General features: G+C 36.1%; 1 protein-coding gene across 1 annotated transcript in view; it reads right to left on the reverse strand.

The window, feature by feature from the left end:
• Nucleotides 1–21,138, reverse strand: part of ZBBX (zinc finger, B-box domain containing) — a 100,632-nt gene extending 79,494 nt beyond the window's left edge. Inside the window, exons 1-6 of the mRNA XM_005886538.2 lie at nt 21,048–21,138; nt 18,564–18,677; nt 16,888–16,978; nt 8,935–8,983; nt 7,809–7,918; nt 4,486–4,581 (exon numbers count right to left, since the gene is read on the reverse strand). Coding sequence (XP_005886600.1) covers nt 4,486–4,581; nt 7,809–7,918; nt 8,935–8,983; nt 16,888–16,978; nt 18,564–18,677; nt 21,048–21,115 — 528 coding nt within the window. The 5' untranslated portion in view covers nt 21,116–21,138. The remainder of the gene's footprint in view (nt 1–4,485; nt 4,582–7,808; nt 7,919–8,934; nt 8,984–16,887; nt 16,979–18,563; nt 18,678–21,047) is intronic.
• Between the last annotated feature and the right edge of the window lie 3,126 nt (nt 21,139–24,264).

Genomic DNA, 24,264 nt, shown 5'->3' on the forward strand with positions numbered 1-24,264 from the left:
GGGGGGGCAGTTGGGGGCAACCAGGTTGGCAGGGGGGGCAGTTGGGGGTGACCAGGCTGGCAGGCAGAGGCGGTTAGGGGTGATCAGGCTGGCAGGGGGGCCAGTAGGGGCGATCAGGCAGGCAGGCAGGAGAGCAGTTAGGAGCCAGCAGTCCCAAATTGTGAGAGGGATGTCTTGGATTGGAGAGGGTGCAGGCTGGGCTGAGGGTCCCCACCCCCATACATGAATTTCATGCACCGGGCCTCTTGTAAATAAGTAATAAAATGGGCTACTATAAGATCATCCAATTAAGTAACCATATTATCCAAAATGACTAGCTATGATTCGAAAATATAACAAATAAGTCATGGCAATATAATGCACAGCATGGTGACTATAGTTAATAGTACTGTATTGTCTGTTTGAAAGTTGCTAAGAGAGTAGATCTTAAAAGTCCTCATCGCAACAGAAATATTTTTTGGAATTGTATAATGACAAATGTTAACTAGATAGTCATTGTGCAATAGATACAAATATTAAATTATTATGCTGTACAGCTCAAACTAATATATTATGTAAATTATACCTAAATAAAAATAAATAAAATGAAAATATAGTATTCTTCTAAACGGTAACAGAATAATGATAATAATGTGAGTCCATAAGCTAATATTGGTTATTGTCAACTAAAAGAAAAAAACTCTACCATAAAGTCAGTAAGCATAAATTGTACTGTGATAACTGAGGTTCTTCCTGATAATTACTTTCCTGTAGGTATGTTCAAGCAAGCAGATATTCCCACTGATAGCCATATTTACATAGGCATACCTTTATTTGAAAATAAAAATGTAAAGAGGCTGAGTATAAATGTTTCACAGCAGAAAACATAGAAGTTCTACCTCAGTTATTTATTCTTATTCACCTCTCCACTTCCCAAGATCACTCCTTTCCATTTAAGGAAATCTCCATTCCAATTAAGAAAATAAATATACCAGAATATATTAATGATTTGTTTAATCCAACCTCCCTTTGTGTATGTCATACTTCACATCAAAATGCCTTTTGTTTTTCTCCTATCTTCCATTATCTCTGATTAACCTTGTCTCTTCTGTTTGATTATATGTTGTTTAAAGAAAATAGAAATTCCTGCTATATTAAGAACTATTTTCTATCAATGTGAGGCTCACCCACTACAATCATTTTTTTTAAACCATTAGTGTTGAAAATCATTCTAAATATAGAAGTAGAATTTTCATCCTTAGTAATTCCCATTGCACATTTACACTTTATTTTTCAGATAAGTAATTATTTAACAGTCTGAGAGGTAAAAATAAAATTGTGTCAAGCTCACTGCCAAGTCTAAATCAATCATAAGTCAAAAGAAAGGCCCTGTGAAATTATCATGTTAGTCAATATGGAAATGGTAATAGTTTGCTTTCAGTTTTTCAGAGATTTTTCTTGTAAGTAAAACAAGATATGACAGAACAAAATGGTACTTATTGACGGTGAACTTCATACAGACTCACTGGGCTAGAAGATGGAGGTCAAATGATTTACAATACTCAAATTTGGCTATGCTTTATAATAACCAGGTTAAAAAGATAAAGTATAGCAGCCATTAGCCTAGAATGCTTGCTTTTTATATAGTAATGCTTTTTTCCCCTCATAGAGTAATTTTATTTTTATTTTTTTAGGAACTGCCATATTGTTTTCCATAATGGCTACACCGTGTTTTCTTTCTTTTCTTTTAATTTTCAATGCCAGTTTACATTCTATTTTGTATTAGTTTCGGGTGTGCAGCATAGTTGTTAGACAATCAAATACTTTCCCACCAAATGTCTTCACATCCTCACCAACACTTGTTACTTTGTTTTTGTTTCTACTCTTTAAAAAAATTGAATTTATTGGGGTGACATTGGTTAATAAAATTATACAGGTTTCAGGTATACAGTTTTACAATACACCATCAGTATCTTGTAGGGTGTGTTTACCACCGCAATTCAAGTATTCTTCCATCACCATTTTCCCCCTTTACCTTTTTGTACTTCCCCTCATCCCCCTTCCCCTCTGGCACTCACCATACTGTTGTCTGTGACTATGAGTTTTTCTTTTTTTTCTTTGCTTAATCCCTTAAAATGTCCACCCTAAAGTCTCAGATTAGGTATGAATTCAGCACTCAATAAAAAATCTCTGATGGCTTTGATGGTACCAAAAGGGCGAAAAACCAAAAACACTCTATGACTGGTTAATAATAACTGATAGACAGAAAGAGATATCCACTCATCGCTGAGCCATGGTCATCAGGCCAAGGCACAAGAGCATCCGGACCCTGAACACATAGAGAAAGACAGGGGAGAGGATGGAAACAAGGAGAGAAAGCAGGATAATTTAGTAATTTCCCTCGTGCATTTTACTTGGCAGAAAATTATTTAACAAAGGTTAAAATCTATGGAAATGTATATTCCCTCTCCTTCCTCCTCCCTCTCCCCATGTGTGTATGTATGTGTGTGCATGAGAGGGGGGGAAGAGGGAGGGAGAGAGAGAGGAGAGAGAAGAGAAGGGAAGGGAGGGAGGGAGAGAAAGAGAGAAGAGAATCAGACTTAAATTGGGAGGGCCAGTTCCTGAAGTTGAGGGGGAAACCATGTCTCATTTCTCTCTGTATCTTCCATGCCGAGTACTGAATAAATCATTGAATGGAAAGTTCCTAACATAAACGCATAGTGGGGTAATTATACTTTTTCCCCTTAAAGTGGAGTGTCTTTAGTTAAATTCTATGCTAGTTCCATGTTAGCGATTACACTCACTTTTATATATATCAACCTTTATTTCTTATGACAGTTCAATTGCACCAACCTGAGGGGTGAGAATAACAGGGAGTTGGGTGGGTTTGTTTTTTTTGTTTCTTTGTCCTGTTCCCTCCATCATTTCTGCATTTCTACCAGGATGACCCAAACATGGAGTATCCATTTGAAAGTAATTGACATTGAAAAATATTAATATGAGTAATATAAGTAAGATCAATTTTAGGTTTTGCAGTTATCATGACTTGGGTTTTTAGAGCTACCGATATTTATATTCAAGAAACATGTAAAGCCCGGCTGGCGTGGCCCAGTGGTTGGGCGTCAACCTATGAACCAGGAGGTCACGGTTTGAGTCCCAGTCAGGGCACATACCCGGGTTGTGGGCTCCATTCCCAGTAGGGGTCATGCAGGAGGCATCTGATCAATGATTCTCATCATTGATGTTTCTATCTCTCTCTCCCTCTCTCTTCCTCTCTGAAATCAATAAAAATGTATATTTCTTAAATGTAAAGATTTAAATCTACCAGTGATCTTTCAAAATATGAATCCAATCATCCCCATCCCTTTGCCTCTAAGAAATAATAAAATCCTTAACCCAGTGGTTCGAAACCTTCCTAATGCCGTGACCCTTTAATACAGTTCCTCGTGTTGTGGTGACCCCCAACCATAACGTTATTTTCGTTTCTACTTCATAGCTATAATTTTGCTACGGTTATGAATCATAATGTAAATATCTGATATGCAGGATGTATTTAGGCGACCCCTGTAAAAGGGTCGTTCGACCCCCAAAGGGGTCGAGACCCACAGGTTGAGAACCACTGCAAGTTCCTTGATTCTCAGTTTTATCTCCAGGTCCAAGAGCACGATCCTAGTGATATTCATTTGTGCAAGGTCACTGCCTACCACAGACACTGCTTCCTAAAGGTACTCAATGAATATTTGTTGTCAAAGAAATGAAATTTATGACAAATTAAGGCATCATTAAATATCTATAATAATAAAAGCATAATATGCTAATTAGACCAGACAGCCGAACAAACTTCAGGACGTCCTTCCAGACGACCTTCTGGACTAAGCCAGGGCTTCAAGGGCCGAGCTCCTTGCATGAATTTCATGCATTGGGCCTCTAGCAAATCATATAATGTCATATCTACATTTAACCATATTTGTTGCTTAATTATGAGAATTTTAAGACCAGCTCACATGGTTTGAATTTAGGCATTTCAAAAACCAATGACTATATGAAAATAAATAAGAGCTTCTAATATATAGGGGGAAACCTGAGAGATAAGCTTATTTACATAATAATGAGGACAAATAAAAGAATAATTTTTAAACTAAACATAAAAAGTTAAACATAAATTAGATAGAAATAATACTTAGATCATGTGTTCAATTAAAACAATAGTTAAAAATATGGTCTAATTTTTAAATGTCAAATTCACAGATAGAATGCATAATATAAAAATTCTAATCAAGGTAAGTGTTTTAGGAACTATATTAAAACACAGTTTAAATAGCAAAATAGAATTCAGATTAGTGTTCAGTAAAATAATTTCAAGTATGTAAAGACTGTCTGTTCATAATATAATTTTAGAAATTAGTGTAAATCATCCTAAATTCTCGATAATTAAGCATGTTTTAAATGTCTTTGTGTTGAAATGTTCTATAAATACACTACCAGTAAAGCATTTTAAAGTCATACCTGCAAAAGAGTTGTTCTGTGGAACTTCAGTGCCCCCTTCTGGTGAATTTTAGCGAAGCATCCTGAACAGTAATCTTCTCCACACTCAAGACATACCTTAAAGATATTTAATTAAAAAAAAAAAAAAAAAAAAAAAAAAAAAGACAAAAACACAATCTTATAATATGACTTTGTTAGAATGTTTGTGTAAAGATGTTATTGCTATTATATTTATTTCTTCCATTACATACCTATAGTGAAGTCCAAGGAAACTGGGACAACCATTTGTCCCAGTTAAGATTTAACTCAGAAAAACTAATTTGTAAACAAATTACTCTCATATCAAAATAACTATACTAGCTAGAATGTTTTATATGTGTGTTAGATGAATGTATGTATGTAACATTTTTTTTAATAAATCATAAAACAGTAGGCAGCATCAGGTCAAACTTCTTTGACCTGGTAAAAACTACACAGCACTATCTCTGGGTGAAGACTGCTCCAATGTTAGTTCTTCTATCTTTCTCTATGGATTAACAGGGTACACTTAGTTTCAAACGGTATGCATACAATTTGCCTCTAAAAGGCCCCATGCACTTCCTTGAATGTACTCTTTCACTGATGCTTCTCCAAATATGGTTTTAAAAGTATTTTTAGAAGATTCCTCAAACAAAATTATTTTTAAAAATATGGATAGAACTGCCTCAAAATGTCAGCAACGTTTATGACTGGTGAAATGATTATGGACAAGTATACATTTATCTTTCAAATTCTTTACGTGTTAAAATGTAATTTTTAAGTTTAGGGATAAATTGAAAAATGTGAGGTACTTGTATCTATAATGGTACCAAGCAAGATTGAAAGTGAAGAGAAAAGAAAATGGAATTTTTACTGCAATTGAAAGTACTACCATGCAGTTGTACAGTCATTTCAATACTCTTACCACTATGACAAAAAGCAGAGAAAATGGCTAGAATCCCTCATTTCCTTGAGTCGGCCCAGGTTAAGAACTACTGGTTGTGCAAATAAGAAATCATGACAAGATGGTTCCAGAAATTATGTCAAGGAGCTCACTTTCCCTTTGACTCTCTTTCATTTCCTCCCTTTATGGTGCCCTCCACCATTCTCCCCCTCCTTGCTCTTTCCCTTATCAGGGAACTGTAAGCCTAAAGCATTTGGGGCAGATTGGGGAGAGGTGGACCAAGCTCTTCTGCCTTGTACTGGCCGATGGTGGGCTGAAATGTGCAATATAGTGATGCTTCTCAAACTGTAACGGGCACATGGATGACCTGGGATTTTGTTGCAATGCAGACTCTGGTTCAGGAATTCTGAAATGCCACCTGAGATGCTGTATTCTAACAGGCTCCCAGGTGATACCAAGCTCTCCGCTGCATGCACTGAGTAATAAGGCACTAGAATGTATAAAACATAGGAAAGTAGACTAAGCTCTTATTAAAAATTCAATAGACATTTTATGTCCATTTTTAAAAAATTGTATTATAAGTCCCCATATGATGACATAGTTACCTACAATAATGTAGACAGATTTATCAGATATAAAATGACTAGGCCAACACTACAAAAAGGTTAAAAGAGTAAGAAATATGTAACTATAATGAAACTAAAAAGAAAGGCTAGAATCAAGAACAATATTCACAATGTTTAGTGAGCATTTACTCACTGTTCTAAGGGCTTTACATGTTTCATGTTTAATCCTCACAACAACTCTCTAAAGTGACAATGACCATTGTATCTCCAATGTGAAGGTGATCAAGAACACAATGATTAAGAATTTGTCAAGTAGCATAATTAATAGAGCCAGAATTTCAACCCCACATTCTGGCTCAAAGCTTAAGCTTTTAAGCACAGCCCACCTTACTAATCATTAAGTCAATTATTATCATTAATTGCAATACTACTCATTTATTTAAAAAATGATAAAACCTGCAATCAAATAAAAGCCAATATTTTTAAATGTCTGCATGTTCAGACAATGTGAATACTTAATGCCACAGATCTGAGCATTTAAAATAGCTAAGATGGGAACTTTTAAATTTTGATAATTTTTTTAAAGTTCATGAAATTGACTAATGAAAAGTTAGAGAGCTGTCAGAAAGCATTATTTGGGGGGCTTTTTTAAAGTTCGCTTTAGAACTTTTAAGGAAAGAAAGAATAAATGTCATTGGGGGGAGGAAGGAAGACTTGCACATAAATGTACACAGCAGCCATAGACATAATGGGGGAAAAAAACAGAAACAACCTAAATGTCATTCAACACGGGAACAAACAAATAAATCTTGGTATATCTATACTATGGAATACTAGTCAGTAATACAAATGAACAAACTACTGATAAATGTAACATGAATGAATCTCCACATGGAGCAAAATTTACACACAAAAAAAATATTTATATACACAGGGGTGAGCAAAAGTAGGGTAATAATAATAAATAAATATATAATAATACAAGAATAAACTCTGTGTTTTGTTTACTCACACCTGTAAACCTCCTTAGCCCACCCCTGTGGAATTACCTTCTAATTCCATTTACATGAAGTTCAAGAACAGGCACTACTAAGTGTAAGGTGCTAAAAATCACAACAGTGGTTGCCTTTGCGGTGGGGATGAGTTGCAAAAGGCAAAGGAAACCTGCGAGGGTATTCTGTTATCTTGCTGGGATTGCAGGCATTTATAGGAAGGCATCTAGTTACACATTTAAGATCTTTCCACTTCGCAGTAAGTAAAATATACCTCAATTAAAAGAGAGGAAGAGAAGAGAGAGAGAACGAGAGGAGAGAGTATGATGACAGCAAGTTAACAAACTCTTGAAGTGTTACCAAAAGGGGCACAGAGGGAGATGTGGGGGTGCAGTAAGTAAAATATACCTCAATTAAAAGATAGGAAGAGAGAGAGAGAGAACGAGAGGAGAGAATATGATGACAGCAAGTTAACAAACTCTTCAAGTGTTACCAAAAGGGGCACAGAGGGAGATGTGGGGGTCAAAGGAGGATGTCTGCTGCAGTTTTGGTTCGGGTTGTAGGTGGAAGATACTGTAGTGTGTGTGTGTGTGTGTGTGTGTGTGTGTGTGTGTGTGTGTGTGTACACGCGCGCTGAACCAAGGCAGAGAGGGCAAGTTCAAGTAGTGCCTCACCCGGGAGTGAGAGGCGTCGTCTCAGTGCCCTGTGGGCCTTCCCCAGCAGCAGGCACACTCATCCTAAGGTGCACAGCGTGCACACTTCACAGTAAGAGTCACAGAGGAAAAGTATGTCGCTACCAAAGCAGTGCAAGTATCTGAGACCACGTGTAAGTTCTATTCCCATATCTCAGTAGAGTGTACGTACCAGCAGAGCGGCTTTGTTCTCACACTGCCCACAAACCTTCCCTCTTATCTTGGGCTTCTCTCTTTCAGAAAAATTTGCCATTTGATAATTAAGAGCTTGTCTCACTGGCTCTGGAAGGGGAAAAAAAGTCAGACTAATCACTCCCAGTAGGCTGAGGAGCCCACAGTCCCCTTCCTGTGACCATAGGGCCACACATATTCACCCATATCCACTCTGCTTAAAATTCACTTAAACTGGGCATGTACAATTATAGAATGTAGTAAGTGTTAAAAACTATGTTCTTGCCCGACCAGTGTGGCTCAGTGGTTGAGCATAGACCTATGAACCAGGAGGGCACGGTTCAATTCCAGGTCAGGGCACATGCCTGGGTTGCAGGCTTGATCCCAGTGTGGGGCGTGCAGGAGGCAGCCAATCAATGATTTTCTCTCATCATTGATTGTTTCTCTCTCTCTCCCTCTCCTTTCCTCTCTGAAATCAATAAAAATACATATATTTTAAAAACACACACTAAAAAACTATGCTCTTGATAGAATACCTGTGGCATTCTGTCACAGCTCCAGATCAAACTGAAGCCCACACAGAACATCTTCTATACTAAACGTTATACATTTCTAGAACTTGTTCTGCCAAATCATCTTAGCCATTCAAATCAAATGTGCTTGTCCTCTATTAAAAAGTCTTATTTTATTTGGAATTATTATATATTCAATATTGATTTAGGTTTTTGTTGTCAAAATATATTAAAATATGAATGAATTTTTCAATATTTCCTTAATTTCCTAGAGTAAAATTTTAATTTATAATTTATACTGCCAAATTATTATCCTCGTTAAAAGATTACATTAATAAACTTTAAGGACCAGTGCTATGAAAGTCCTCACTATGAAATATGCTATATTATAATCATATTCTAAGTTGATATTCTTTGTAAATAAACTAATCCCCCCTCCACTACAAACAAACATAAGTAAAATGTATTTTGAGTATCAAAGGTAGAGAGTCATCATTTGAGGGTTTAAAATCTTTATATTGCATAAACAATTCTAGCACTTTAATTTTCTATATAATTCAAATGTAAAAGAAATTATATCTGTAGCAACTAATAATACAATGGTAAACTGTTTACCTTGAAGCTTCTCCTTCAGTAATTTTAATCTCACTTTTCCAGGAGAAAGCTATATCAATGAAATAGATACTATTTGTTAGGTATACATTCTCTTATTCAAAGAAAGTTTAAGTCATTACCAAAAATACCAGAAAGTTATAAAATTTTGGTGCATCTTGAACAAAACAAATGTTTTGAAAGAATAATATAAAATTAATAGATCCTCATTAAAGCAGAAGTAGACCTTGTAATTAAGTTGATACAAATTTATAAAAAGAAAATAAATTTTGGAAATACATAAAAACAGTCTTTTAAAACACCATATATTATTAATGAGATTAAATTATCTTATGTTAGACAAATATCATTATATATCATCAAATGATTTTAGGAAAGCACTGCTATTCAAATATTATAAAAGCTTTTCTCGCCAAAACCGGTTTGGCTCAGTGGATAGAGCGTCGGCCTGCGGACTGAAAGGTCCCAGGTTCGATTCCGGTCAAGGGCATGTACCTGGGTTGCGGGCACATCCCCAGTAGGGGATGTGCAGGAGGCAGCTGATCGATGTTTCTCTCTTATCGATGTTTCTAACTCTCTATCTCTCTTCCTTCCTCTCTGTGAAGAATCAATAAAATATATTTAAAAAAAAAAAAAAGCTTTTCTAGCTCTGATCTTTCTAAAAGACACAAAGTCTAATATTTGCATAGACTGGATCTAAACTGAATTATGACTGAGCTACTCTGCTTATATACTTTAGGAGCCAATATTATTATCTTATTTGACCAATTTAGAGAACCACATATTTAAGCATCATAGACTTAACCTCCAAATGTATTATTTGTGATCCTTGACTTTCCCAATTGTAGAAAAAAAAAAAGGTAAATAAGACTAACTGCTAGGTATTTCAGATGAATATTCACTTAAAATCCTGGGATCTTAAGACTTAAATATATAAAACAGACTGGCCAATTGCACATACTTGCCTTGGTCATTAAAACAAACATTGGAAGTACACAGGAAAACATGGAGGAGCGTGCACAGCTACACAGACCTTGTCAGTTCATGCCTACTCTTCAATTTGCAATTTGCAAACTCAATTGCCCAATTTGTACATGAGAATATGGGAACAATGGTTGCCTCTATGTCGGTGGCTGTACCAACCAACCACAGTCATGTGAAAATTTAGGCCTAATTATTCTCAGTGAAGCTAGTGGTTTTGCTGCAAACGGGCATTTGTTATCCACGTTCTTTAAGTAGCTACTCAGATGCTATGTACCAACACAGCAAAAAAGAAAATGGGATTGAAATAATCAATTCTTAGTGAATACAACTTTTATTTTTAAACTTGTAATATTTTAAAAGTTACAGATAAATTAATCTCAGGTTTATAACCAAAGTATCCAATATTTCTACCTTAATGATATGTCTGAATTGTAACATGATCAATGTGGTTACAGGCTACCCGGGAAGAGGATTTGCTAAAGCAAACCGAAGCTATTATTAGGGATATTTTATCCTTTGTTTTTAGTATAGTAAAGAATATTTTTCTGCTCTATAATATGCTCATACTAATTTCAAATGACTCAAACTGAATAAAAAATATTTCAATGAAATATTTTTCTAGCTGCAATTTTTAGGCAAATAGAATTTCTTCCTAAGATTGATTTTTTAAAATATATTTTTATTGATTTTAGAGAGAGAGGGAGAGAAACATTGATGTGGGAGAGAAATGTCAATCGTTTGTCTCCTGTATGCACCCCCACTGGGGATGGAACCCACAACCTGGGCATTTCCCCTGACTGGGAATCAAATTGGTGACCTTTTTGTGCATGGGGTGATGCTCCACCAACTGAGCCACATTGGCCAGGGCTTCCTAAGTCTGGTTTTTATCTGTTTGAGGAAGCATTGAGGGTGGAGTAGGGCTGGACTAGCGACACACACACACACACACACACACACACACACACACACACATGCATATATGCACACGCATGCACATATATATAACTATATGTATATGCATATATATGTATATCTAAATAACTGAAATTCAATACACTAAAGCCTATGCCTTATTAACCCACTTACCTTCCACCAGCAGATGTTGAAGGGGTGCCGTCAGGGATCAGGGCAGTTTAGTGGCTCTACCACACAGACATGCCAGGTGGGCAATTGGGGACAGACTGTGCTGTCATCAATGGCCTCCCTGGCATTCGCAGATGCCTCCAAACTCCCTTCAATGCCCTCATCTGCCATGCTGGGCCCACAATCCTCCCATGAGCCACCTTTACAAATATTCTTTATCCAATTAGCTACTTGACCTTTGCCATTCTCTACTGTTTGTCCTTCTAGGCTCCTCTGCTATTCCATGGAGCCCTTATGAGAGAGTCATTTAACTAGCTTATGCTTTAAATCTTTCAAAAAATCTCTCTTCCAAAAGTTCACATTATCTGGACTCACCTTTCCTCTGACACAACCTCCTCCACAGAACTTCCCGGAGGAACTAGGTCCATTTCTACTCCCTTTCACTCACCAGAAGAAAAGTGGTTTTTTTTCCCTGTTTGCTCCTTAGTGCTGTCATCATTCTGCCTCTACTAAGTTCTGCCTCTTCAAAGTTCTCCCCACCCACTTACTGCCTTTATTAATATCTAGGATCTCCATCCACCAGAATATCAGCAATCTGCCCAGTATTTCTCGCCATCATATTTCTGGGTGATGATTGAGGAGACTACAATATCCATGTTCAACTGACATCCTAAAGCTGAAACCGTCCAACAGACTGACAAGTATGAGCATCTAAATGTCTCTTTGACCATTATGACCAAACCTTGAACTTAAGTGGCAATCCGTATGGCCGATCCTTCAAACTCAGAGTTCCGCAGTGCTAACCACGATCACCTTACCTCCTTCCTCTTAACCCCCATACCTACCTACCACTGTGATGACATAATACTAATTGGGTCCCTTATAAATCCATGCTGAACAACCCCAGTGAGCTCTTATGGCTCTTCAGCAATCCATGTATTCATTTGCTGCTAACCCTCAATCAAGATTCCCACAGTGGATACTCCAAACCTTCTCCATTCCAAAAAATTAAATTCACCCCATTTCCCTTCCTTAATCTGAGCAGATGATCTTACCTTCAAAGTTACTAAGAATGCTGAGGTCTTCCCAGGCAGAGTGTTTCACAGCTTCCTCTGCCTCACCCCCTTGTCAAACAAAACCTCTAAAATGTTACCTTTACCGCCACCTGTTTGCCCTTCCATCTTTCTGGTCTCAGAAAAAAATGCATTCTTCTTCCCTTACTGAGCTGCCTCTTCAAAGACGACACCCCCCAGAAACTGGCACTTCCCTCATTTGCATCTTGAATCTTTACTCCATTTTGTGAATCCATCTCTCAACTACAAACTGACTCATCTCTACATCTAATAATGACCCAATTATCAAACCAAATTCAGTGTTTCTAGAAATTCTCATTCCCCATAAATAGACATTTTAATGTGATTTTCAGTTGATGTTACAATTGGTTTCACACCTAGTATCTCACACATTGCTAAAGACTCTGTGAAGTAATTAACAAGTATCATTATGCATGTTTACAAACATAGTGACAAAAACTCAGAAAGGTCAAATGACTTGCCTGAAAATCACAAAGCTAATGAAATGAGTGAGGAATTGAGTCTAAACAGGATTTCTCGATGTTGGCCAAGATAATTCTTTGCTAAGAGAGCTGTCCTATACTGTAGGATGTATAGCAGCATTCCTGGCCTGTAGCCATTCATTACATACCATTAGCAAAACAAACAAACAAACAAACAAACCAAGAACTCTCATTAGCAAAATCAAATGTCTCCAAACATTGTCAGTGTCTTTTGGGTGAGGGGGAGAAACACTGGTCTAAAAGTAGACTCAAAACTTTTCCACTACACAATGTATCAGACAAGGTTGACTTCTCCATATTTTCTAAAAACACCCTCCTTCACTTTCCCCTTCTATGAAATTACATTACTTTGACTCTACTCCCACCATTCTTTCTCTTCTCAGGCTCCCTACACTGCAGAGCTGGCAAATTATCTTAGAGCCAGCCTGCAAGCCTGCCTTTCAAATCCTGGCCCTGATGCTTGACCTTGAGCAAGTTACTCATTTGATGTTAAATTACTTCATCTGTGGAACTAGAAAAATAACCGGTGCCTTTTAAGAGTAATATAAGCACTTAATGAGATAAAACAGACAAAGCAGCTAAACTGTTGACTGGTGTAAAACAGATAGCGAGTAAATATTAAAGTTCCCTTTGCCTCCATATCCCTGGAGCTTTACCCTTCACACCTGCCCCTCCTGAGCTTTATCCTTTATACCTTAGTTCTGCTTTTTATAGATTCTTAGGAACCACATTTACTCTCTCAGCTCAGCTTCTACGAACACATGAGAATTCAAATAAAAACTCTAAATCTTGCCCTAGCCGGTTTTGCTCAGTGTTTAGAGTATCAGCCCATGGACTGAAGGGTCAAGGGTTTGATTCTGGTCAAGCCCCAGTTGGGGCAGGAAGCAACCAGTGTGTCTCTCTCACATCAATGTTTCCCTCTCTCTCTCTGTCTTTCCCCCTCCCTTCCACTCTCTCTAAAAATCAATGGAAAAAAATATCCTAAATCAAATAAAAACTCTAAATCTCTGAAATTTGTTAAAAAGGTTGAACTTAAATGTTCTGACCAAAAAGAAAGAGAGAGAGAGAAATATGTGAGGTGATAGATTATTAATTAATTCAGCATGGCAGGGGGTACTTTTACAACATATATGTATATTGAATAATCATATTGTACACTTAAAATATGTTACAATTTTGTCATTATACCTAAATAAACCTGGGTGAAAGGAAGGAAGGAGGAGAGAGAGGGAGAGAAGAAGTTCTAAGTCAATATCCCAGAACTCTTTTTCTAACTTCTTTCTTTATTCTATCTCCTAAGGCTGCAATATCAATTATATATTTGATTTATTCCTTTCCTTTCTCACTGCTTTTTTAGTTCCATATATCCTTTGTAATTTTTCTGCTACATTTTAAGTTAGACTCTTCTCATTAGAATCTCTAGATTCTTTTAAAGATTTCTCTGCCTCTATACCATTGGCTTCCAAAGTACATGTATGCACATCTGAGGGAGCTCAGGAATAGAGCAGAGAAAACCAAAGAAAGATCTATTTATGTTCATATTATCCTTGATTAATATCCATATTGTGCTTTATAATACACATGATATATTAATATATAAGTGTATATATGTATATATACATATATGCACATATATATATGTAATTGAATTCTATTTATAAATAAAGAGTTCATGGGCACAAAGCTGTGCTCAAAATATATTCTTTATTAATGTAATGCATGATCAAAACAGTTTGGATATCATTTGCTCTATATTTATAAACTTAAAATGCACTGGATATCTGAACAAAATCAACCATCATAAAGCATCACCTTAATCTTGCTATCCTCCTGCTCCAAAGCTGTCAGGGAATTCCATTCATCCAATGAAAAAAATCAAGAAGCCTGAGTCTGTTATTTAAGGCTTTCCCTCCTGTCCTAGCTCACCTGATATACCCACCTTCTACAGCACCCAACCCCCCAAGCTTTCATTCTTCAACTCAATTATGAAGATTATGGGGACTAGCATTATGATTTATTCATCACTGTTTTCTTACAAACACATCTAGTAGACTTTCAAATATTTGCAGAACTAAACTATTATTTCTCAAGCACAGATAGCTCATACACTAAATAGTTATGGCAAAAATTACATACTGATGTTTTCTATAAATATTTTATATGTCATTATCTTCCACATTAGATGAGGATCTCCTGGAGAACAAGGATAATTCACTACATGACAAAGAAGACACTTAATAAATACTAAAGAATAGCTTGGCTGGTGTGACTCAGTGGTTGAGCATTGACCTATGAACCAGGAGGTAACAGTTCGATTCCTGGTCAGGGCACATGCCTGGTTTCAGGCTCGATCCCAGTAGGGGGCATGCAGGAGGCAACCAATCAATGAAATCGTTGATGTTCTATCTCTCTCTCCCTCTCCTCCCCTCTCTGAAATCAATAAAATATATTTTAAGAATAAAAATAAATACTAAAGAATGAATTAGATAAGAATCACAGAGTCAGCATTTTTAATACATTATATTTACAATAGCATCCAAAACATGGAACACTATATCTCAGAAAGATAATAAAAAATGGAAGGTGGGTTATCAACTTTTAATTCAAAAATTAAAGAAACATATTTCAGTAATATAAAATGCTTTTTCAAAGCCTAAAAGTTTAGAAGCACCAAGCAACATGTTTGTAGATGCCAACGGCCCAATGAAAGCTTAATAACAAGTATATCAAAATAAAAGCTATATAAGTTAAAACTCACAAAGTCTTGGATCTTGTACTAAAGAATTCAGAAGCAAAACAGTTTTCTTTATAGAAAGGCACTCATCTGGCTTTAATCATACATATAATGCAATGTTATATTATAATACACTAGAGGCCTGGTGCATGAAATCCATGAGCAGGTACGGTCCCTAGGCCTGGCCTGCGATCAAGGCCATCTTCCCTGGCTGCCGGCAGCGGCCCGCCACCCGCCACCACCCACCTCCGGTTCCACATTCACCATCTTGCACCCATCGTGGGCCTGGCCCAGGATAAACTTTGAGCCTGTGTAGGAGGCTGTGATCCCCCCAGTGGAGACCTGTTCATAGGAGGTGCTTTTGTGTGGAATTTCTTTCATGGTAAGGGATGGGGTGTGGGCCCAATGCCCGAGAGAGTTCTAGGGGGCCAATGGCACTATCAGGGTTATTCTGGTCACACCTGAAGGTTCACTGCATTTATTCGCTGGAGGATTCTACTTGCAGGGTCCTGGGGCATGACAACCTATCCCACAAAAAGGTCCCATTAGCTTTCAGGTTGCATCACCACTGAGGAGGGTAAGATCAGGTGCTTTAAGCAGAGAACATGGAATTAGAATTGAGGTTAGAATTCAGCAGCATCAGGAGACAGGTTCCTCAACAACCCACCTAACCAACGTCTGCTACCTTGCTGAAGGCTTCTCCCTCCCCTTCAGAGAACAGGTGGGGAGGAGTGAGGAGCAACTGTCTGCAGCTGTGGGCAAACCTGTGTCTCGGCTGCAGGAAAGAATACCACCTGGCCAGGGAAAGAATGCCAGCTGGCCGTGGAGAGGGACCAAGAGGTTGGCCATTCCCACCAGCTTGCTGGTCCGGCCCCCACGCCGCCACCCACTCCCGGGTGATTGGAGCCTGCCAGCCAGGGGAAGGGACTGAGGTTGGCCAGCAGACCCAGATAGGACAATTGGCACCTGCAGGCTGGGGGGCAGCTCCTGCGTTGAGCGTCTGCCCCCTGGTGGTCAGTGTGCATTATAGCGACTGGTCATTCCACTGTTCAGTAGATTTGCATATTACCTTTTTATTATATAGGATAGTAAAGATCAAGTAATTCTATAACTGGGAAACCTGTAAGTAGTTTTCCCTTGGGTATCTTCACATAACAATCAAGAGGATATGGATAATAATTATTATTTAAGCAGAACATCAACATATTAAGCAAATGCGATATAATGAAAAGGCAGAAAAAAATCTGCCCCTTTGTTACATCAAAAAACCTGCATATAGAACCACATTGTTCTATTTCACATACTTGAAACCAGAACTGAACTGAATGAGGAAAATTAGTTTAAAAAAATTCAACTCAAAGTGACTTTCTAAAAATCAACTTGCAGATGGAAAACAAAAACATATCTGAATATGAAAGTTCTATATAACCTATAAAAAATTAATCAAAATCCAATAACATGCAGTTGTTAAAACAAGAACAGTAAGTTCTTAAGTATGGAGAGGAATGCAAGACCGGAAAACATAATTTATATATTATTGCTTAGCAAACTGCTTGAGAATCAAATAGTATTTTCTTACCTTAATAACATTTCTTTTATTTTGTGACAGTATATGTGACTGATTACCCAATTTTCCCACTTTTCCAGATTTCCAGTGATAGTCACTTGACCTTCAATACATATAAACAGAAAATAAAATGTAATAACCAAACACATTTCTCCTTTTAATGAAAACAAATATATTTTTCCTATTTCAGGAAATGGAAATTCAGTTTTTAGCATGTAACAGACCAGCACAAAATGAAAATGAAATATCAATAATGCCACAGCATCCTCGGTAATTCTGAAATATAGCCCTACCATGTTTGGAACTTTTGAGATAAAATGAATAAAAGTGAAATGTCCAGAGAGATGAAATATTCCATTTTTTTGGACATTATCATGACTACAGATAGCTTGACTGATTTATAGGAAATTTTACAGATTGTCATGCAATTTTAAAAGCTAAGGGTTCACACATGTAAAGAGGAAAAGGAAGTAAAACAATAATAAAAAATATTCAGCAGATCTACTAAGTGATTAATTCCTTATTAAAACTTAAAATTAGCTCCCACAATGAAAGGTAACAGCTAGTACAAAGAAGGCAAACTGTTTGCTCTACAGTTTAGTTTTCAAAGTACCTTTGAGACTCACATTTTTTTTTTAAGTCAACAGAGCAGGGAGTTCAATTCCCACTTAAAAAGTAATGAGACAAAATCTTGCGCAAGGTCACAGATAATGAATAAGAAAGCCAAGATGAGAACACTGGGCTTCTAACTTCCTAACCAGTAAGTGGCACATTCTCATTCTGGTGACAACATTTACTATCCATGTAACCTCAGTAAGGCATTTAACTCTTCTGAAAACTCGGTCAAGCTTCAGAACAATTTTAAAAATATCTAAAAAAGGTTCCTCGGCTAAATAAAACTGACTCTTGGGGGCTGATTACAGAAGCTTTCATTCACAGACACATTTGTGAACCACTGAGAAGTCCAAAGCAGTGACGTTTCAAAAAATAAAACTGGTAATTGGATCATTAAGAGAAGAGCAGCAAGATACACAATAAACTTTGTCAGCTGGGGTGACATACCCTGTTGAGATGCCTTGTTTAAACCAATGTTCTGGTCATTAGAAAGGGTGTGTGCAGGTGTCATCAATATTTTTCAAAGAGATAGACATAAATTCTACTGAAACTATAATAAACATTTGAATTTTCTTTTAATAAAATTTCAGCTAAAGCATACTGGTTTAAAATATTTCAAACATACTCATGGTCTTGAATAATTCTTATATGTGTATGTACATGTAAACACCTGCCCCCCAAAGTTTTTTAATAAATAATAATGACTCTAAACATAAACTAGCAATCTCCTATTGATGGCAATTTTAGGGGAGCAAAGGGAAAGTTCTGTATTAATGTCCTGAAAATTCTAGACTATAAATGATTCAGAAGAAAAATAGAAGAGAAATAAGAACATGTGAGAGTAAATAAGGTCCAGAAGATACAAAAGTAATGGTGATTTCAAAAAGCAACATGTCTTATATAAGAAACACAAATAGAAAAAAAACAGGGGAAATTCAATATTGCTTGATCATCAGGAAAAGCCAGAAATTATTCATTCAGGACAGATCTTTATTGGAATGACAAGAGTACATAAAATAGTTCTTCACATAATTCAGTTTATTCCTCTGAAATTATCTAAAAACGTCACCTACTCTCTTTCTTCTCTGTCTTTGCTCCTTGTGGATTGGAACTCTTGTAGTTTCTTTTCCATCTCATGGTTCTCCAACTCTAACTGTACTTTCTCCATCTTCAGTTCTCGGAAATTTCTGAATAAGATTTAAAGGCAGAATGTTCATTTGGGATAAACCAACAAAATCAAAGCTAAGTAATTTTATATCAACTTTTCCTTTTAAGCAAAATTATGAGTAATAAATAGTGACGAAGCATGTTAACTACTTTCTTTGTTCTTTAAAATATGGTTTCTAAAGTTAGCATTTACTTTCTATTTAAGCAGGTATCTCTGCAAATCTTAGACTTTTATGTTTCCCGTTGCATTGCTTGAGGTTTTAAATCATAATTCACTTTATATGTGAGCTATGCCTTTATATATGAACAAATATCTATGGCACACAATAGAAAACAAAGGAAAATTATTTTTAAATTTTATACTGTCTTTTCTCTAAGGATTCAAGTGTTTTTGAATCAGTGTTTAAAATAACCACTTTTTCTATGTAAGCAGAATACATACTTTTGCTAAATCTTCAGTAAATTTCTATCTTTACGTCATATATATCTAATAAAAAAATTAAATATGAAAAAAAAAGAACAGAGCCTGCTTGGAGAAAGCACCTATTAGGGTTTTGGTACAGGACCCATCGAAAAGGTTAAATGGGAACTGAGACAAGCACCACCAATTGTTTCCTCTGAAGAAAAACAGTAAGAAGATAACTTTTTAAACAAGAGCCCCCTTATAGATTTGATAATAATATCTGAAGCCCACCAAGCTTTTGACATAGCTATTTCCTTCATTTTACATTCTATTCTCTAGTCAGCATGTCATTGACTCTTCCATGGGTCTAAGCTAACCTTGTTGTCTATCTTTTATTACCTATGATGAGTTTAAATCTCTATTTTCTGTATTACATGAGTGGCTTACTATATCATGTAGCATGGGCACCCACACATGCTATCGCAAGAAACCAAAATAAGAATAATGAAAATCAGAAAAGAGAACTAATTTATAGAGATGGTGAGGAGTCACCAAGGAGCAAGGGAGCCAAAGGTATGTCCCCAAAAGAACACAATCCAGGGAGATATATAAAAAGTGACAAGAGGAAAAGGCTGTCCAGAGGGTTTAGGGAAGCCGGCAAAGATACTGAGGGGAAGGCTTGTTTTCATTATATCTGCTCTACAAGGCGTAATTCAGCCCCTACTACATACCATACACTCACTAAATTAGGTAATAGAATATGAGACCCAATGGAGCTTCTAGTATAGAGAGGAACACAGACAAGCATGAGTGTAGTTGAGATGCAGTATGATGGTGAGCTCACTGGAGGGGTACAGGGAGGTACCCGAGCATACCGAAAGGGCACATATCCAGCCCCTGGAACTGTAGGAACAATTTTGTTTACTAACATCCTCTACAAGGTACCTGAGGACAGATTATGACTTCCTACTTTTGTTTCCACCATTCCTAGAACTCTGAATAAATGTTTGTTGGATGAATGTTTATAAGTATGTACACACAGACTTGGAACATATCACTAAAATCAAATGCATATCCCCTTTTCTTTTAGCAGAATAAAGGGAAACTGGTAATACCAGCAATTGCATATCTCCCCTCCCCCCAAAAAACAATGTGAATCCTTATCATGATAACGCCATAAAATTGTATAACATTTTCTAGTTACACAATGCTTTTACAGTAAAAGGAGAATTAGGAAAGCTCTGAAGACATTGAATACCATAGGGCCATTGATCTGGATTAGGGAACTCAGAAATTAAAATTAAAAACCAACAGTCTGTTCCTAACCTATGCTAGCTGGCTCTTAGTGACATTGTAGAGGAAGGTCTTAGGAATTTTCAGGGACTCTAGATGATCTCAAAGGCAAACAGGATACTGAACTTCTGGCATCCCTGCCATGTCATGAAATTCCCAGGATACCCAGAGCTGCTTGGCTCTGGCTGAATGCATCTACCAGGCAATCTAGGATAGAAGATACTCTTCCTAAGAAAGGTGAATTCAACATAGCATCTTTTAACCATACAAAGTGTTCAATTAGTGAGGACTTCCTTTTTCCTGTTAAAAGGTCACTCACCCTAATAGTCTCCTTAATTTTTAGTTTCTTTCAGTTTTACTCAGAGAAATATCTTTTTTATTTTATTTTATATAAGTGTCACAGAAATATTTGTAACTTTCTGCTATAGTTTTAATAGTTAGTAAGCACAACCTTCATTTATAACGTTTCCCTTCTATTCCTGGGGCATAAATATTTTATTCCTTACTTTTTAAACTATTATCAGGCCAACTCTCTTATAGATGAACATACAAGGTGTGAAAAAAATAGAGATAAGAATTCACAAATTTAGAGTTCAACTCTAAACAGCCTTATGTAAAGGCTTATTGTGCTTTCAGTTACAATATACAAAAACTTTAGAATTATTTCTCCCTAAGTAAATATGTATGCACTTACTTATATTTTAGCTTCACAGAATGTCCAGGTTTTCCCCATGGAAGAACTACAAAGTCTTTGCTGTTCATGATTACTGTCTTAATATTTTCTAGAAATTATTGTTGTTTGTGGAAACTTCTGAAAAAGCAACAAATGCTTTCAGTTACAATATACAAAAACTTTAGAATTATTTCTCCCTAAGTAAATATGTATGCACTTACTTATATTTTAGCTTCACAGAATGTCCAGGTTTTCCCCATGGAAGAACTACAAAGTCTTTGCTGTTCATGATTACTGTCTTAATATTTTCTAGAAATTATTGTTGTTTGTGGAAACTTCTGAAAAAGCAACAAAGACAAAAGCATTATGTCAGCGGTAAAGAGGTTAACTTACAAATTTGAAACTACATATAACTCAGAAACTGTTAGGAGGGAAAAGGCTAAATCAAAGGTTAAACAAAAAAAATATTATATGTGGTAAATTATAATTTATATACATTTACATACCAATAAAGTTATAAATACAACATTTCTGATGGAAATAAAATTTTACCAATAATTATGTAGCAAAAGACTATGGCAATATTCAACTGAAAGTGACGAAAGCATTCATAAACACAAGTATAGTACACATTCTGGTTCTTTCTATGTTAAGGTTATAAAAATATATATATCATGTATTTGTTCTCATCCAAAAATAACATCCAAGGCTAAATATAGTAAAAAGAGATACAATCCAAACTTAAAACTTCTTTTTTTTGCATATATGGTCATGTAAGATGAGAATTAAGGTATATAATGATTACCCAAAGGCATTTTAATATTCTCATTTATCAAAGAAAATTTTAATGATGCTCTTAGCCTAAGGTCATAAATTAGCATATTTACAAAGAATTTTCAACAAGAAATGAAACAAAATAGATTTTCTGCCTAACTCTAAGTTAACCAGAAAATTAAATTATTCAGAACACCCTATTTCCTGAGTATCCCAATTATTCATGGTCCTATAATAATTTACTCTGCAATCTGAATTACTGAATCACATGCAAAACTATTAGATTTTTATATGAATGAAATTTCCAAAAACTCTTTAGAAATATAAAAGGCAATATCATAGAGTCCTTACTCTTAAGTGCTCAAACCATTTGATACTATCAGTTTATACATGTGTTCTTATATGCTCATACCCCTATAAATATTTGTTAAGGCTGTGCTATATGCAAAGTACTGGGCTGAAAGGCATGAAGGAGTCAAGGCCCAAGAATATTTATTGTTTGGGCTCAAATGGCAGAGAGTCAAATACGGTATTTAATATGTAAAAGCTATAAAACAAGGTGGAAATGATAAGGGCCATAAAACTTATACATATAATAATGGAAGTGAGAGAAAAGAGAGAATTCTAGCTGGCTAGTATATAAAGTATAGCTTTAAGTAGAAACAGGGCTTATATATGATGATATGGATTGAATGATCATTCTACACTGTAAGAAAGTACAGCTCTTAAATGGGGACTGACTGCTTCCATTTGATTGATGTATAGGTTACATGAAGGGGGAAAAGTAGGCATAAGTTTGGAAATGTAGGCTGAGGCCCAATAATGGGTGGCTTTAAATGCCAACATCAAGCTTTTGGAATTTATTCTGTAGCTAAGGAGAGTCACTGAAAGTTTTAGAGAAAAGAATAGAAAATAACACTAGAAGCTTTGCACAGACTTAAGAGTAGGCATCAGAATATGAATAACCAAATGGAAGGTTATTGTGACTTCAAAGTCTACACAACCAATTTTAAGCAATAAAACAAAATTTTTTTTTAAAAAAGTCTACACAACCAAATGACTATTCATTGTTGTTCTTTAGGGAAACATAATTTCAATGATGCAACCACTGATCAAAACATTTTTGGAATGTCTCTTTTGAAACCGTTTTCAGAATCCATCATACCCTCAAAAATACACACAAATCTATTTTGTTGTGCTTCATTTAAAATAAAAATGCCCAGCAGAAGCAACTACTTTGTTCACTCAAATCTAGTTTCAAATAACCCTACCTCCAAAAATCAAATCTACCATGAAAGGGTAGACTTCTACAACCTTGGAGGAAAGTCTGAAGGAATTTATTCTTTGAAGATAATTACAAAATGGAATTTCACAAAATAATTTTAAATTGTAAGCAATGTAGTGAGTGGTTGCATCATAGCAGTATGTATATTTCTGCCTTTGATCAACATTTATGTAGCTGCTCCTTTGTGATCCCAGTTACTGGTACTGAAGTCACAATGGTAAATAACATGGTACCTTCCCTCAAAGAACTCACAAGCAAAGAGAAAGCCACACAAGCAATAGCAATACCATGGGACTTTCCAACAGAAGGACTTAGGAGGAACACCCAACTCAGATTCGTTTCTCAACCACCGCCTCCTGTCTCTCAAAGCTAAAATCGGTGTCAAAAAGAACTAAAGCTACCACAGGAACAGAAACCTAGGATTTTGTTTGCTTTTGGGGAGGATGCATCTTCTTTGTAGGTAAAATCTCTCCTTTTTATCAAACAGAGGCTACAAAAGCTAACTTTAATACAACCTCCAGGAATAATCCTGCTTCTATATCCCTTTTTTTTTTATTATAATCAAGTAATCCAACTATTGGACCCTAGTCTACTGTTGGTAAGTTTTGCAAGAAAATTAATAATTCATCATTATCATTAAAAAAGTAAAAAAAATCCACAGTTAATGTGTCTAATTAATTAAAATAATTTACAGTGCCCTGACTTTATGCATTGAGATATACAATTTTTTGTGTATGTACATATGCATAAAGCTGATCTGATACGGAAAGACTGAAATGAATGAAAGAAAAGTCAGTGAATTTCATTAACACGAGATGATTCAGATTTATAACTCTGCTGATAATGTGATTTAACCAATAAATGGTCTTATTCAGAGGGCATTTCACTTCACTGAATGCAATTAGTAAGGTTTCTTCTCAATTGAATGTTTTATCGAGTCACACACATAAGCCAATTTTCTTGCCTGAAAAAAAAGAAAGACTGTAATTGTGAGTCATTCTGTTCTGCATGTTTCCTTTCGTAAAACCAACAGAGAATTAGTCACCTTTCTTGGGAGAGCAAGGATATAACAATGTCATCACGAAGAATCGCAAAGCACAAAACTTCAGTTGCCTAACCAGGGGGATACAGATAAAATCCCTGTGATGCAAACCTCCGCCTGTCCTCTGGTCACTCATT

Source organism: Myotis brandtii, unplaced genomic scaffold (genome assembly GCF_000412655.1).
Source record: "Myotis brandtii unplaced genomic scaffold, ASM41265v1 scaffold99, whole genome shotgun sequence".
Classification (NCBI taxonomy): Eukaryota; Metazoa; Chordata; class Mammalia; order Chiroptera; family Vespertilionidae; genus Myotis; species Myotis brandtii.